The 17,720-nt window shown below is 34.1% G+C and overlaps 1 protein-coding gene across 1 annotated transcript; it reads right to left on the minus strand.

Moving 5' to 3' along the window:
- Positions 1 to 13,489: 13,489 nt before the first annotated feature.
- On the minus strand, positions 13,490 to 16,956 carry LOC126823942 (putative methyltransferase DDB_G0268948). Its single transcript, XM_050553010.2, has 4 exons — positions 16,401 to 16,956; positions 15,458 to 15,555; positions 14,804 to 14,935; positions 13,490 to 14,477 (listed from the first exon to the last, which is right to left on the minus strand). The coding sequence occupies exons 1-4, from the start codon at positions 16,863 to 16,865 to the stop codon at positions 14,369 to 14,371; spliced, it is 804 nt and encodes a 267-aa protein (XP_050408967.2). The 5' UTR covers positions 16,866 to 16,956; the 3' UTR covers positions 13,490 to 14,368.
- Between the last annotated feature and the right edge of the window lie 764 nt (positions 16,957 to 17,720).

The raw sequence follows: 17,720 nt of genomic DNA on the forward strand, positions 1-17,720 counted from the left end.
TGTTATATACATGCTAATATGAAAAACACAAAATAAAGATTTCAAGACTAGAATCTAGGCATTTGACACTAACGGCCGCTTCCACGGCTTTTACTTTGACGAAAGATTGCCCTTTAAGCTAAATTTAAGTTATTATTTTTCGTATGGGGATCTCCCACTTTAAGCAACGGTCTGGTTAAGACTGTGCACAGAAAAATGTGGCAAAGATACAGTTCAAGCCTGGTGGGTTCAAACGTTAGCCAGAGTAGAGCGAGCATAACTGACCCTTAGTAATTTAAAAATAAAATGGCCATCTACCGAAAATCAAAATCTCATGGTATATTGATGGACACAATACAATAATTTGTACATATTTACATGGAAACACCGTGGTTTTAATTGTCTGTACTTACGTAGTACATAGGTAACTAAGAGAAAATATGTATACACGCCCGTTGATCTGTTGTATATGAGTATAATTTAGGTACAATGAGTGAAATAACCTCGGGATGTATTAATAAAATTAATAGAACATTGTTACTTATTGATAGTCGAGGAACGTATATTTTTAAATAAAATGGTTTTCCATTATTTTTCTTTTTGTTATGTCAATGACTTTCATTTTATCAAACGGAATTCTGTTTGAAGATGCTGTGCACATTTAAATATCTGTCTATTTAAAAATAAGGGCATATTTTCAATGTTACAATGCGTACTCTATCCGTTACAAGTTAAGGCATATATGAGGGGTTTTGTTTGTGTGTCACAGTTCATATTGTCGTTGACTTTAAAGGTGAAGTTATAAAAATTATAATGCTGTTTGGAGTTATATTAAGGTCGCAACATTTACATCGAAGATCGAGGCATTTGGAAATTCTCCCATGACTGTATTCGGGATGTTTCTCCAGTCAATAGTCTACGGTCTGAAAGCATAGGTCATGTGAAATGTTGCTATAGCAAAAAGTAGCCATCATTTAGATTTTGGAGTAATGTATTAACAAAGTCTGTCATCCCGAATAACAGATTTTACATCTGGTACGTACGGCTTAAGTAAGGTATCAATGAGATTTGATAATCTATTACTAGAGCAGCACAGACCGGCAATTATAAGCCTGGATAGGAGATAGTCTGGTTGGAAAACACTGGTGCGGCATTTGGGTGTTTAATATACTCCTTGTCCGTCAGTTCGTTTTTGTGGTGTTGGATTAAGCCGTTTATTAACCCATAATTCTTTTATCATGGTTCGAATCTATGATTGTATATACCCGTTTGTCGTCAAGTATTTCAAGGACGTTTCCCTCACAATTTTCTACATCAATGATAACAATGGCACTCCCCTTTTCGTTTTCAAAGAATGTATAGCGCACTGTCCCTCCCTCGACACATATAATTAATTTAGAAAGACAATTCAAACTGTCTATATGGAAGGCATATTAATGGCAAATAATTTGTTTCGGATTTTGAAATGCAAATCAATATAGCAAATAGGGTGAATATGATAAGACACCTTTTTTATTTAGAATTACGTACTAAAATAGTTACATTGGTGAGGGTTTATGTCCCATTAACATAAACACTGGCCATATAATATGCATTTTCTCTTCTTCTTCAACACCGCTTTCATTGATTCTGGTATATATTTCTCTGAATCTGAAATAACAGTTCACAGCATGAAAAAAAAAAAAAAAAATAACAGCGCTAGGGCATTACCAATTTTCCATATTTCCTTATGTATTTTTTTTTATTTAAACATGCATTATGCATGAGCTAAATTATTAATTAGACATCATTTAACTTACCAAGACTATAATCAACTCTCGATGCCATCGGATGCCTGCGATATTTAGTAGATTCAAATACGTTTTGTCTTGGATGCGGTTACCGTAAAAATGGATAATCGAGACTTTGTTATCGTAACAACGGTATCAATGACATTCGAGGCTAGTCTATAATTAAATCGCCAATACCTTGGCACAGAGTGAAGTAATTTGACTGAAATTTTTCAAAATATTCTCTTTTCATTATCTTTTTTTTAAACTATTATAGCCAGAACTATTATAACTCTTTATCTAATTCTTACCTAATACCGCTTTAAAAAACAAAAGTACTTAGTTGAACTGTTCGAAAGCTTTCAGTTCCAAAATTTTAAGTTATGAAATTTTAAACAAAACAACTTTTGCTATTTATTCATCAAGACCCCTAAAAACAGAAAATCAAATTGATGCGGCCTACTATCAAAAATGAGGGATTATCAAACTACACACAATTAATTTATCACACAATTTGGAATTATGTTAAACTCTTACCGCAATGAATCTTATTTTATAATTACGATTACATGACAACGGCTGCATCTCGCTAAATTTGTTTAATGCATATGCATATTAATTCCTAATCAGTTTTAGATAATAGGATGTCTCCTTGATCTTACTAAAATCCTAATAAAATTCGCACGTTTCATTGAAAACGATTTCTTCCCATGCAAAGGCATCTTTTGGTGAATGCTAGATGGTATGCGTGGCAGTGTTAGAAGCATTCCGCACACAGAGAACTAACTAGTTTGAGAAGTGAGCCCTGACCTAAATTAATGGCGGCCATTTTGTGAAATAAAAAGAATTGGGGTTTGACTTCCTACTTTTCTGCACCGACTGGGCTAATGAAGACAGATACTATTGTAATGCGGTTCTGGTCCGTATTACATTATTCATACACACACAGATTGAATAAATATTCTCGATTTTATTAAATTGAAGCAGAATAAATACTTCTCAAAATTCTCGAAGTAAACTTCGTGTTTTTGGCTAAAATCATGGATTCTAGTGGGCTTTCATATGTGTGAGAAGTTGCCAACTTCAATGACAATCCGGAACTGAACAATAATAGTATCTGCCCGAGTAATGACTAGTAAAGTCGAATATTATATTGAATATAAAAAAACAAGTAGGTAAAATAATTACCTATTTGATAATTGTTTGAGTTCCTCTGACGAAGGGTGAGCTTTAAGGTAAGACTGCCAAGCAGAGGATGAAGCTACAAAACCAATGAACTCACCCACACTCCAATCAGCAGCTATTTCTAGATCATCTTTTCTGTCGATATTAAACTATCTGTTAGGCATATCGTATAAAGTAATAAGTACCTAGCTACTATTTCTTCTAGCAATTTGACCCTCAGAGAGTAAACTTGTCAAGTTTAATGACTATTAGATGCACCCCCCCCCACCTTCCATCCACCCACACACACCTCTGACATGCCCGGGGGTAAATGCAGGGCGGAATAAAATTGCATTGGGGCCCTGGCTAAAAATGCCAGTGGGGCCCTTGTGTCAACAGCGAAACCTGGTCATATTCCGGTCACTGCCCGTCAAACTCACACAAATGCAATTTGTATGCCAGTATTGTAGATAGATAGATTTATTTGGCACAAACATGCTACAAAATTCCAGTCAGCCCCTATCCCTAAATGCATCCTTTTAAACCACACCCGACCCACCTTATCATTTGACCGAAGAAAAGGTCAACTTTTGATTTCTTTACCTTATCCATCCATCAAAAGGTAGAGTGATGTCTTCGTATTTACGTAGTAACAATTGTATTTTATTACTCCAAAACTCCGCAATTGTTTCGAAATAAAACTAAAAGCAACAAAGGAAAAGGATACAAATAAATTGATTTGACAAATTAAGACAGTATATATTATATATTAGAAATATCAGTCCAGGGAAATAAAATGAAATGGGGTTTAATATTCTACATTTCTGCCCCGACTGGGCTAATGAAGTCGGGCAATTTTAAAAGGGAGGTCGAAACACAGTAATACTTCATGTACATGACTTTATCATTTCAATTTTTTAAGTTATTTCATTAAATGATGTATGTACGATTTAACAATATGGTAATCTTATAACGTAGACATTGGTGGTATCTAGGTCATATACTTCAAAACATGTACGCTGTATCCACTCGATTTATTTTTATAACCTAAAAACAGAAAAATAATTTAATCCAAGTTATACTCTATCTAACTTCATCTGGGCATCTTCTTTATCCAATAGATCAAAACCATAACCATATACAACCAAACTACCCCCTGGTTTAAGAACTCTTGTTACTTCTTTATAAAATTTATTGGTATCGACCCAATGTATAGCTTGAGAAATGGTAATTAAGTCCGTTGAATTGTTTGATAGGTAACTTAAATCTTCTGCTGGGCTGACGAGGAATGTTACATTTTTGACATTTTTGGGTGCATTTTCAATCTGATTTGGACTAACATCCGACCCAATGACATTTTTGAATGCAGAACACAGTGGAGTTGTACTTTGACCCGAGCCACATCCTACATCAACTGCCAAATCAAACTCACATTTTCCTGATTTACAAAAATCTATGATGACACCATATACGGATTTACCATATTTCGGTCGAAACTTGAAATAAAGTTCCGCGTGATAATCTGATTCGAAAAGTCTGGTGGCCATGAGTTATATAGACTTAAAATTGATTAATATAATTTGTCGAAAATATTTCCCTTTTTAAAAACTTATCTTGACCTTATCTGTGTGTAAAAACATTACGGGAGACAACTGAGTGTAAGGGAAGTAACTTCATTAATCTACTAAAATAAAATGGTCAAAAGGCAAACTGGTTTAAGGAAATGAAATGAAATGAGATGGGGTTTAATGAAGACGGGCATACGCCATAGAGTGTGCTATCAGGGAAAGTTTGCCCGGACAGCGGCAGTACGGCCTACTCTTATTTCGAATTCTGTCAAGAATTCTTTTACGTGCACGCCAATGTGTACACAGGACCTAGGTTTTTGGCCCCGTCCGACCGACTATACACTGTCTCGCTTGCACCACTGACAAGGGTAAACCGCGGCCCTGTATATCAGATACCCAGCCAACTGAATAAAATATGTACAACAGAAATATAAGTTTAATCATTTTATTCTTACAAATTGCCCAGGATATATTTCTGAATCTGGTTGTATAAATAACTTCTTCAGCGACCATTGCCATGTGTACTGCCGGTTAACTTTCGAGCGTCTAAAGTTTCCTTCTTTCAAACGCATCGTTTGGGATTGCAATATAACTAATTATGACAGACTTAGACATGACGTACTAATTTTTAAATGGATTCCATTTTTGATAACAGTTTGATTAATGTGTCATGTGCCTCTTTCACGATAGCAAAAAATAATATTTCAAACAACATAGTAACCATTCGGCCAAGGAATAAGTTATAGTTGAATAATACAATTTGGAAATTAAGCAAAAAAAAAAAAAATAATAATAATAAGATGCACATAAAAAACTGTAAATGATTGGCAAAACTTTCGATCAATTAGAAATGAATATATTAATCATATAAGAAAGGGAATTTTATGGAAAAATAGACCAAAAAATAAATAATAACAGAACATTTGGTAGTAAAGATTGGTGGCGTCTTGTCAATTCTTATGTGAACGGGCAACATACAGGAGGCAGGCCACCATTAAATTTCACCATCTCGGTACCAACCAATTTGCAGCTTGTCTTCTTGTATACTGGCCAAGGTTTCTAGAAATAAATGCCTTTCATCTCAGACTTTCCAAGAAATCGGGAAATATTGGCATTTTGAGACATATAAAGTGTAAGAAATTGACCATCTTGTAGAAAAAGGTAAAGAAAGTCATTTTTTGAAAATATTCCAATATTTTGAATATTTTTGATGTGACTTGTTTGAAACTCTTTAAATCTCTTTGCAGAACTCACATTTTGACAAAATTAAGAAAGAATCTAAAATTCTAGAACAAAGGGCCCATGGATCTGAGCTGCAACCCTGTATACAAAACAGTACATAACTTTAAAAGGTCACCATTTCTGCAGTAATTTGTTGGGGGGGGGGGGTTATTCTGTATTATAATAATGTTGCAAAAATAAATGTGAAGCTATAAAGAAAAGAATTTTGATGATATATGAACTTATAAAACCAATTAAACCATTATATGTAATCAACCTGACAGTGGATGAGAGGCCTAAATTTGATGATATGATCTCCAAATTGTCAGAAAATGTGATATATGACATTTTAATAATAAAAAAGTGGGGGGGATTTTTACTTTAGTACAAATTTTGTGATTTTCAGTGTTTATTTACTTTTCAAAATTAGTGGAAAATATTTTAATGTATAATTTTTACTTTTTCTGCATCATAAAGGTAATAATTTCATAATATAGTATCATAATTTCACTCAATTTTGCCTAAAAATTATGATAAGTTGTCCGAAATTCTTCAGATTACCCCCAATATTGCTGTCAAAATTTTAATTATTCACCTGTTGTAAAATGAACCAAAATGTCTTTATTTCAATTGTTAAATAACTTGGAAAGGATCCCTGTGTTTGTCAGATATTGAAAAAGTATCCATGTGTTTGTCAGAAATTTAAAAATTAAGAAATTTAGTCTAATTATGTACTGCTGAGGTATGTTAGAATTTTCAAAACATGAGTGAACTGCACTTTGTTGCTGTGTTCCTTGGGCTTAACACAATTTTAATCTTTTGAAACCTGAAATTGTTGCATTTCGCTTCTCGAGAAAGTAAAATCTATGTGTTTGCAGGGAAATTTCTCTGTCTTCATTTAGACCGGCGACACCCTCTCCACGGCACCCCTTTTCTTGAACATGATATTTGGATATTCAATTGAACATATATTGACTCCAAATTAGCAGTATTTGGATTTTGTGCTTGAATTGTAACCGAGCATTTTATTTTGCATAAACAAATATTTACATATGAGATTTCAAGGATTTCTAAGACTTCTTGTTTATGGCCAAACATGTAATCCTATGACATTTCTTCCAAATGAGTCCACACCCCACAAGGGAAATTTTGTAGATGTGTCTTTTGCAGCTTAATGTTTTACATTTTGGATGTAAATCTATTAATTGTGGTGATCTTTTAAAATGTGCCACTTACTGAGCAATAAAATATTAATAGCCTTTTCATTCTCCTTTTATGCTTTTCCACCTCATTTTGTCAGGAAATTGATGTAAAGATTTTAAAAAACAACTTGCTTCCACAAAATATTTACACTATGTAATTTCAAGGATACCTCTGATTGTTAAAGTGTTTTAAATACTGAAATATTCCCATTTTTAAAAATAAAAAAAATAGTGCTTTGTGACCCTTTTATTAGAGTGGATGGTTATTACCTAAAAACAGCATTTGTTTTACATTTATCAATCCATATTTTAATAAATGATTCATACTTCTTACAAGTACCTGTGTTTATTTGTATGCATATATCCCAGGGATAGAAGAACATGGCTATTAGCCATATTCCATCAACAGTATTACTTATGTGGACACAAGTTGGATTTGTTACCACAGCGACATTTTTAAGGGGTGGGCTTACAAGTTTCATTATAGTTCCTTACAGTTACATTCAATGCAACCAATTTGCAGTTTGTCTTCTTGTATACTGGCCAAGGTTTCTAAAAATAATGCCTTTCATCTCAGACTTTCCAAGAAATATGGAAATATTGGTATGCCCATTTTTGTTAATTTTTTGGTCTAGAATGGACGAAGAGGGTTTGAATTAACATTTTCTGCCAGGTTTTGGTAAATATTCATGATTTTGAGGCAGAAGGATAAAAGGGTTATCAGGTTGGCTACGGTGATATGAATTCTTTAAATGACATCTAGAAGCAAGGTATATACGGATATAACTACTTCTCTATTATTTAATAACCAGCCAAATCTGTGTGTGACCCTGACAAACTGGAAAAAGAAATTGACCATCTTCGATTCAGCTTTCAGCACCTGAATTACCCAGCCAACATAATTAGAAAAACAATAGACAAGGCGCTAGGAGAGAAAGTTGTAAAACCAGCTAGAAAACAAGAACCGGTATTAGTTTATATTCCATTTATTGGCAGAGAGAGAGAGAAATGGGGTTTAACATCCACTCGACACAAACAAGGTCATTTCGGGACTAACATATAGTTCAATTTTTATTTCCATAATTCGCTTGCGTGTAGGGGTCTTTAGCCGTGGGAGGAAACCGGAGGACACCGAGAAAACCCACGAGATTGGACAGGCGACCCTACTCCTTGTCGCGTAAAACTGGGGAATCGAAACCATGCCAGTTGACTCAGTGACATACTTCATGATACAGCGCACACATGCTAACCATTCACCCCCCCCCCCCATTTATTGGCAACCTAAGCCACAAGATAAAAAGAATCCTGGAAAACTGAATGTAAAAGTCATTTTAACTAGTGGGATGACACTCAAAAACTTAATAAAAGCAGATGGTAGAATGGGTAATCAACGGCAAGATCCGAGAGATGTTATTTATAAGATAGACTGTAGCTGTGGTGCTTCTACATAGGAGAAACTAAACCCCCAATAAAAGTTAGAGTCAATGAACACAGACTGGCCACTACAGACAAAAAAGAGACACTGGTCTATTTATATCCAATGCGTGGGATGACTTGATAGTTTAAAGTCTGTGTGCTATGTGTTATTTGAATTTTGCATGTCATTAACGGTTAACTTCCTAGTCATATATTAACAATTTAGTAGTTACTTTTAATGCTTAATATGCCTAATTATATATTAATAATACGGGAGTTTACTTTATTTCAGGTTTTTACTTGTTTATATTCTCGTTCTCCTGGTGTAATTAATATCTATTTATTATATACATAAACACATAAATTTCAATCAAGTATCAATTCAGAGCAGTGTGGCCTGTTATCTGATTTATTGCTTATAATTTTATTTTATTTTGTATAACCCTATTAAGTTGGCATGCTGGTTCAAAGGTGTTTTCTCTATTATTTGTATATTATATTTTCCTTATTACTGCCTAGTTCTAAGTTAACAGTTATTAAGATGTAATTATTAATGTTGGTCTGATTAAGATGTGATATGGCGAAACCCTATTACGGTTGATCTTTAGTACTGATTATCTGTTATTATCCTACTAAGGGTCAGTTATTATTATTGTTTGTATTATTTATTGTTATTGTAGGTGCTTCTAATTTTTTTCTTGTCTACGATATCACCTTAGGTGGAAGTGGACGTAAAACTCTAGAAACGAACGACGAAAGCTTCTATTTTTCTTAATGGTTTCTTTTGATTATTAATTAAGTTGGTGTAAGCCAAAATATGTATAAATAGGCTGACTAGATGGATATTTATCATTAACTTAAAAACGTGACCTGTATGTGTTACGAAACGTCATTATTAAATATATATCCATATATACCTTGTGTTGTGTTTTGTTATGAATATGGTGATATGTACGGCAACCAGTTACATGTTTTTAGTATGCTTCTTCAAGTTTGTGTATCTCAAAATTTTTAGTGCAAAGACATGACCATTTGTTCCTCTGTCTGCAGTGAAAAGCACTCAGCCCAACGAAAATTTGGGGAAAAGTTGGAGGTGGGCAAAGAGGCCAGAATTAACATTGAAGTCAATGGGGAAATTAATCGTGGTCTGCCTCCGTATAAAAAAAATGATGAATTACCCCCCCCCCCTTTATCACCAATAGAATCCTTTTCTCCACCCAATTGGATAAGGCAAAGTGCTTAAATGACTTCTTTATCAACCAGTCACAACTTCACACAGCCAATGCACAGCTTCCAGAACTTGAACATAACCCAAACTCACTCTGTAATATAACACTAACACCTCAAGAAGTTCTTGTCATTAGATACCTCTAAAGCTACTGGGACTGGGCCTGATTACATAAATGACAAGTTATTAAAACCCATCTCATCTGAAACATTTATCCCTTTATACAATCTATTTATTCTCCCCCTTTCGACAACAAGCAGCTGCCAGGCAGGATATGCCCACATTTTGCAAGAGATGGATAGAGAACAAGCTAAAATCAAAAACGATTTTTTGTAAAATCAGAGGCCATAATCCAGAAAGTATTGGTCTGAAATGCGCAAATATCAAAAGGGACTGAGATTTTTGGAATATAAAGATATGTTTAAAGTAGGATAAAAATTGTGACCTCTAGAGGATACATAACCTTTGTATTACATACTTATACACAATTTGCGTACAAAGAGCGGCCATTTTCATTCTCCTAAAATTCCAATTCAACCTTCCTAAGAACGTCCCTGCTGGTGTACCACATGGCTCTGTCCTCTGTCCGTAAACCAGCAGGGACGTTCTTTGGATTAGAGAAAACTCCACTTACACCGACGCTTTGCTTTCTGTTATACAAATAATATATATATAGAAATGATATCATTAAGGACATAAAATCAAATTAATTCGACTTTTTGCGGATGACACCAGCATATATCTAAAAAATTAATGACCCAACCGCATGCACGACTGTCTCAAATAGCTATCTTGAAAAACGTGGCTGGTTTCCTTTAATCCTATGAAAACTGAATCACTTGCACTGACTACTAAACGAGACCCACTGTTACCTAAACTAAATCTAGACGGAATTCCTATTAAAGAAGTTTATCAACACAAGCAATTGGGATTGACTTTTCAGAAAAACTGTAAATGGGACAAATACTTTAACATTATTTTGACTAAAACGAGTAGAATGATTGTCATAGGTCTTTAAAACACTGCCTTAACAAAAATAGCTTGAGAACTATATAATATACCTCTTTTATTCTTTCACATTTTGACTATTGTGACGTAATATGGGATGGGTGCACAGGCGAACTAAAATTTGAATTAGAACATTTACAACTAGATGCACTCGGGACTATAAGTATTGCAGTAAAGGGTACCAGTCATAGGTTATTATATGAAAAAAACAGGATTTATCACTCTGCAAGAGTGGCGAAGGCATCACAAACACATCTTAATGTCCAAAAGTACTTATTAAAATCAACTAACTCCTCCATACCTCCACAATTTAATTCAGTTTTCCAAAACTCCTTATAGTCTTCGCAATAGCAATAATTTAACTGATTACTTTTGTCAAACAACTTTATTTTCTAAATCCTTTATACCTTCTACCATAAAAGAATGGAATAACCTTGATCTAAGTATTAAAAATTCGACCTCTATAAGTATATTTAAAACTAAAATAATTGATAAAGATAAAAATATACCTCCTTATTTCAACTTTGGCAAAAACACACCCACAGCAGCTAAATAAATCGTCTGGGCAGTCAACAAGAGTTGACGCATATTTTTACTTTTTTCGGTAATGAAATATTTATAATACACTAAAATCTGATTAAGAGTGAGTTATCAGAAAATCATTAGAATTTGTTTGATTTTTATAAAGTTCTACTCCAGGCTAACATTTAGTATATGAAACATTTAATATCATGGATTTTGCTCTTCAAGTTATCAAAATTCATTGAAAATCAATATACTTGTTCGTCTCAAGGCCTTAAACTCTGTGTATCAATCTGAAGTCGATCGGGATGATAACTTTAGCCTCTAGAGCGTCACAAGATTTTTCAAAGTGATCAAGGGCCATAACTTTGGCAGTAATTATCGGAAATCCTTGAAAATCAATAGGATTTATCGTCTCATGACCTCAAACACTGCGTATAAATTTAAAGTCAATCAGATATTAACTTTAGCCTCTAAAGTGTCCACAAGATTTTTGAAAGTGATCAAGGGCCATAACTCTGGCAATAATTATCGGAAAACGGTGAAAATCAAAGGGCTTCTTTGTCTCATAACCTTAAGTCAATCGGATATTCACTTTAGCCTCTAGAGCGTCCACAAGATTTTTTGCAGTGATCAAGGGCCATAACTCTGGAAGTAATTATCCAAAATCGCTGAAAATCAATAGGATTCTTCGTCTCATGACCTTAAACACTGTGTATAAATTTACAGTCAATCGGATATTATCTTTAGCCTCTAGAGCATCCACAAGATATTTTGAAGTGATCAAGGGCCATAACACTGGCAGTATTTATCGGAAATTGTGAAAATCAATAGGCTTCCTTGTCTCATGACCTTAAACACTGTGTATAAATTTACAGTCAATCCGATATTAACTTTGGCCTCTAGAGCATCCAGAAGATATTTTGAAGTGATCAAGGGCCATAACTCTGACAGTAATTATCGGAAATCGCTGAAAATCAATATGCTTCTTCGTCTCATGACCTTAAACACTGTGTATAAATCTAAAGTCAATCAGATATTAACTTGAGCCTCTAGAGCGTCCACAAAATTTTTTGACATGATCAAGGACCATAACTCTGGCAGACGGGGGCGACAACAAAATACGACGACATTTCAATGTGGCCGTATAAAAATCAAATATTACATAGTCGTGACCTAAATGGGCATAAATTTTTAAGGCATATTTCGGACAGCCCCGAGTGTGATTGCGTTTATTCCTTTGAAGATACTGAACATTTTCTTTTACATTGCTCCTCACATTCTGATGCAGGCAAAATATCTGTAAATCTTTTACCACCTAATTTTATCAATACACATAATCTGTCATACGGTGTAAGCAGCAGTCATATGTTGTTAGCCATCTTTGAAAGGTCCACATGTTTTTTGACAGAAGCAGTTTTTATGATCAGTGTAACATCTATATTGATCAAAACGCGAACATTAACAACTGCGTAGCCAATGTGTAAATATGTATATACAAAATGTTGTTGATTAAGTATCCATTGTATTGTTTTGTTGTTTACTCACTTATTTCTTTTACATATCCATATTAATATTTTCACTCCCGTTGATGTAGATTTTTCACTATTTTTCATATTCAATTCAAAATGGTGACCATCAGTTGACCTAAATCAAAATTGTGCTCTGAACGTCTTTTTAGGCATTCCTTCAAGAATTCAGAAAATGTACCTTCCACGTCTGTAAGTAAAATATCGCAAAAGCCTTGGGAAATTTTGACATTTCAAGATGGTGGCATTTCCTGTTCAATAGACAGACTTCATATTTTGTGAACGCATTAGTATTTTCTTAGCTAATACAGAATTTTTTTTTAAGGCAATCTGACCTACTTTTTGTTGATTTTTTTTAAAACTTTTGATCCTTAATTTCTCTAAGTCGCATTAGTAAGATCTACTTTCATTCCATGAAAAACGAGCTAATATTTAAGCAGTTGTCAAATTCGCCTCAAATTCCGCGACGAAATCACAGTGACGAATTTTTGAAATACGGAGGTACTCAAAGAAAAAAGAATTAGTAAAATAGGTAAAAAAAACCCAAGTTATGACTATGCATTGTTAGCTTTTTCTTTACTAAAATTGGTAATTTCAGTTTCGTATGATGTTTTGAAAATATCATATTAAAAGAAAAGCCACCACCCATTCTTGGGGGGATAGGTCAAAGTTTAAGCAGAAAGATCCTATGGTTAGATTCTGAGATCTAAGATTTGCAGGGAAAAAAAAAAAAAAAGAGAATAATAATCTTAACACAAAGCTTTCATATGAAATTAATTAACACTGGATGAAATATTTCTTCCTTTCAATGACCTATTTGTTAATAGTCATCTAATGTAATATCAATTTTTAAAAACACAATAAATATTCATTTGAATCAAAATATATTTACTGACTTTAATAAGTTAATTATATACCATACCATATTTAATAAAAATAAATAAATAATTATAACAATGCTGTAACATACATGGTTATAGTTTAACAAGACCATTTAAGCCATAGAACGTACTGTGAATTGATATACAAGGGTTGGCTGAAAAGTTCTAAGCCTGAAAAGGATAGATCAAGTGGGTTGAAACAACCTTTTTTCACCAACAAGTAAAATCATGGAATGAGATAGAAGAACTGTAACTGTTGTGTTATTATTGTCTTCTTACCAGAACATCTTGTTGATATCACCAGGAATGGACAAAACTGGCTATTGGGCAGTCATCAAGTACCTGTAACTGAAAGGACTAACCCTAACACAGATACACACTCACATGGTCTCCACTTTAGGGGATGATTCCCCTTCCTTTTCCACAGTAAAGAAGTGGGCTGCAGAATTTAAGCATGGCAGAAAGATCCTTGACATTGACCCACGTCCTGGAAGACCATCAACAGCAACCATTCAAGAAAACATTAAATGGTGATGGCTGATCGATAATGCATGTGTTGTGGGCATCTCTCATTGAGAAGGTTGAGCACATTATCACGAACGACAAAGGGAATGACAAACGTTTCTGTAAGATTGGTGACAAAGCTTTTGACTGCGGATCAGAAACATGTCAGATTCCTGACAATCTACACCAAAATAAGTGGAAACCATCTACTTTGTACAGATCTTTCACAGATAGGCTTAGAACTTTTCTGCTAACCTTCAAAAGTTGACTGAAGTAGCATATGTCTAAGATTAAAATTGCTTTATATTAATACTGAATTCAAGGTACGCTTGAATACTTATGTTTCTAGATGATTAATTTTGTCAAAAGCAGATATGCTATGATACAGGTTTATGTCCCATTAACATAAATACTGGCCATACTATCTGGATAGTTTTCTCTTCTTCAGCCCCGGATTCATCTTTTACTGTGTATAAATCTTTAAACCTAGTAAATATATAATTACAGAAATATAATTGAGGAAATTCAACAAAATGAGATTAATTATCAACTCGATCTACTCTGATTTCAAATACCAACTGTTAAGGGTTCATTTATGTGCAAGCAAATGTGTACACCATCCGAACAACTATTGTACCTTGACATACACCTCTGTCCTGCACCACTGACAAGGGGGAACCAAGCCTGAAAATCCCCATGAACTTTCTCAGCCAATACAGGGATCGAACAAAGGACCTCCCAACCAACACCTATCTTACTGAGCCACCACAGCCCCCCTGAGTAACAATATTATAACCAATCATATATCTCACCTATCAGATAATTTCTGGAGTTCATTTGATGTAGGATATTCTTTAAGGTAAGAATGCCAAGCAGACCATGTTGATAAATAACCAACAAACTCATCCACACCCCATTCTACAGTTATATTCAAATCATCATTTCTATCATAAAAAGAAAAAAAATTTACAAAATATAATTTAAAGCTTATGATGTACAAGGGAGGTAACTCCAACTATATGTACAAAAGACTTAGAATTGTAATATCTCCCCATTGACTTCAATGTTAAATCCATGTCATTCTTTGTCTATGCCAATTTTCTCAATGTCACAATCATCTGATAATAATATTGAATGAAGTTGACCATTCCGATATTTTGTTACACCCGTTCAAAGGAATCTATAATCTCATATATTTTTTTTGGACATGACTTTTAACCAAAACCTGAAGAAAATGTAAATTTAAACATTCTTCTCCGTTTCTATACCAAAAAAGTCAACAATAAAATGTCATGAAAAAGGGCGAAAGACAGAATTGCTATATTATATAGACACACTAAGACAGCCCCGAAAGCAGGGTATGTTTACATTTTCTAAACACCAGACACCATTAATTTCTAAATTGTTTTTAAAGTTTGCATAGCTAACAATTCACATTGAATTTTGTATTAAATACTTTTTTTTACCTGATCCATCCTCCAAAGGGAAGACTATAGTCTCTATAATGACATTCTATGTGTTTTCTTTTTTCATCCCAGTAGTTACCAAGGGTACCATTATAAAACTACAATTCAACAGTTAGAACCCATTGATTTATTATCATACAGTTTAATGTTATTTGCAGTGAGGACATTGGCTCGCTAACCTGGGGGTCCCATGTTTAAGAGTTCATCTGGATTTTCTGGCGTGGTTTCCCTTTCTCAGAATGGAGGGCCTTGCAAGGGACAATATATAGTCGCTTGGATGAGACAAAAAACGAGGTCCTGTGTACACATTGGCCAATCTGATTAAAACACAGATCCTAGTTCGTTTCGTTTTTTATAGTTCAAAATTTTGTTTTACTTGCCTTTACTACGCTAGGATCTGGAAGTGTTGTTATATTACTGGCGTTCTGGTTGAAGTGAGGGATTAGCCAATGAAATGATGTGTTACGGCTAGTTCTTGATGTGCGATCCACGGAAATGTGTATAAACCACTAGAAACGTCAAGGTTGATTGATTAATCAATGCCTGACGTCATAGGGTCAAAAGCCACTTGTACAACCCCTGATGCGACCTTTCAGTACAACCGGTCAGAACTTCATGTAGTGTCGGCCAGTGAAAGTAGAAAAAACGGAACAAAATATAGATCTGTATTTTAATCAGATTGCACATGTATGTAAAAGATCCCTTGACAGTTAGAACCTGAAATAAGAGAAGGCCATTGTGCCGCTGTCAGGGCAAAATTTCCCACAAAGTACACTGTATGGCATATGCTCAGCTTCATCTCCATTAGCAGAACAGCCAGACGTTTATTTAAACGGTTGTCTAGGCCAATACACACATGATCTATCTACGTTTAATTTATCGGCCTTTCTTTCAACGCAAGCATTTATTAACATATGCATTCCTCTATAATTAATTTAGTAACCTTGTCCAATTCAGCTTGCGCCTCTACATTATCCATAGTATTTAAACCATAACCATATACAACCAAACTACCCCCTGGTTTAAGAACTCTTGTTACTTCTTTATAAAATTTATTGGTATCGACCCAATGTATAGCTTGAGAAATGGTAATTAAGTCTGTTGAATTATTTGACAGGAAACTTAAATCTTCTGCTGGGCTGACACGAAATGTTAAATTCTTTACACTCTTTGGAGCTTTTTCAATTTGTTTTGGACTAACGTCTAAACCAATGACATGCTTAAATGATGAACACAGTGGAGTTGTACTTTGACCCGAGCCACATCCTACATCAACTGCCAAGTCAAAATCGCATTTTCCTGATTTACAAAAATCTATGATGGCATCGTACACTGATTTGCCATATTTTGGTCTAAATCTAGCGTATAATTCTGCATGTTTCGCTGCTTCAAAAAGTCTTGTACCCATGAAAACAATTATTATTTGCCTAATTTATCGGTAGAACGAAAGAAACTTTGTTTAGGAAACCAATTCAATGCGAGTTATCTTTCCATTTATACAAATTTTGACTTTATTTGTGGAGTATGTAAAAAGGGAGACTATTCTCCCAAAGGAAGGATTCAGACTGGCAATTAGTATTTGGGAATAGTATTTTCTAGAAAAGGCACTTTTCATGTTAATAAATCTAGAATTGTCCAACAAGCCAGAAAAGCTATGTTTTATGTAATACGTAAAGCTAGAAAACTATATTTACCAATAGATATATTATTACAATTATTTGATGCTATGATTGCTCCTATATTGTTGTATGGCGCAGACAGTTGGGGTTATGAAAATAATGATATAATTGAATCATTGCATTTAGAATTAATGAAAGTAAAAAAAAAGTACACCTAATTGCATTGTCTATGGAGAACTTGCTAGAGTGCCTATGTGCGTTAGTATTAAGGCGAGAATGGTTGGTTTTTGGAAACGTCTCGTCACTGGTAAAGAGGAGAAAATATCTCGTACATTATATGAAATATTGTATCGACTTAATTGAGGGGATGTTTATCACTCTTAATGGTTAAATTGTGTTAAAGATATATTAACTGAATGTGGCTTTGTTAATGTCTGGAATAATCAAAATGTAGATCCGAATTGTAACTTGTCTAAAAATGTGAAACAGTTTTACCATAATTTGTTTGTAAATGATTGGAAGGCTAAAACGTTCAATTCAGCTAAATGTTTAAACTATAGGATGTATAAATCTGAGTTTGGCTTGGAAAATTATTTAACAGCACTGCCTTTTGATTTAAGTCTTAATCTATGTAATTTTAGATG

Source organism: Patella vulgata, chromosome 6 (assembly GCF_932274485.2).
Source record: "Patella vulgata chromosome 6, xgPatVulg1.2, whole genome shotgun sequence".
Taxonomy (NCBI): domain Eukaryota; kingdom Metazoa; phylum Mollusca; class Gastropoda; family Patellidae; genus Patella; species Patella vulgata.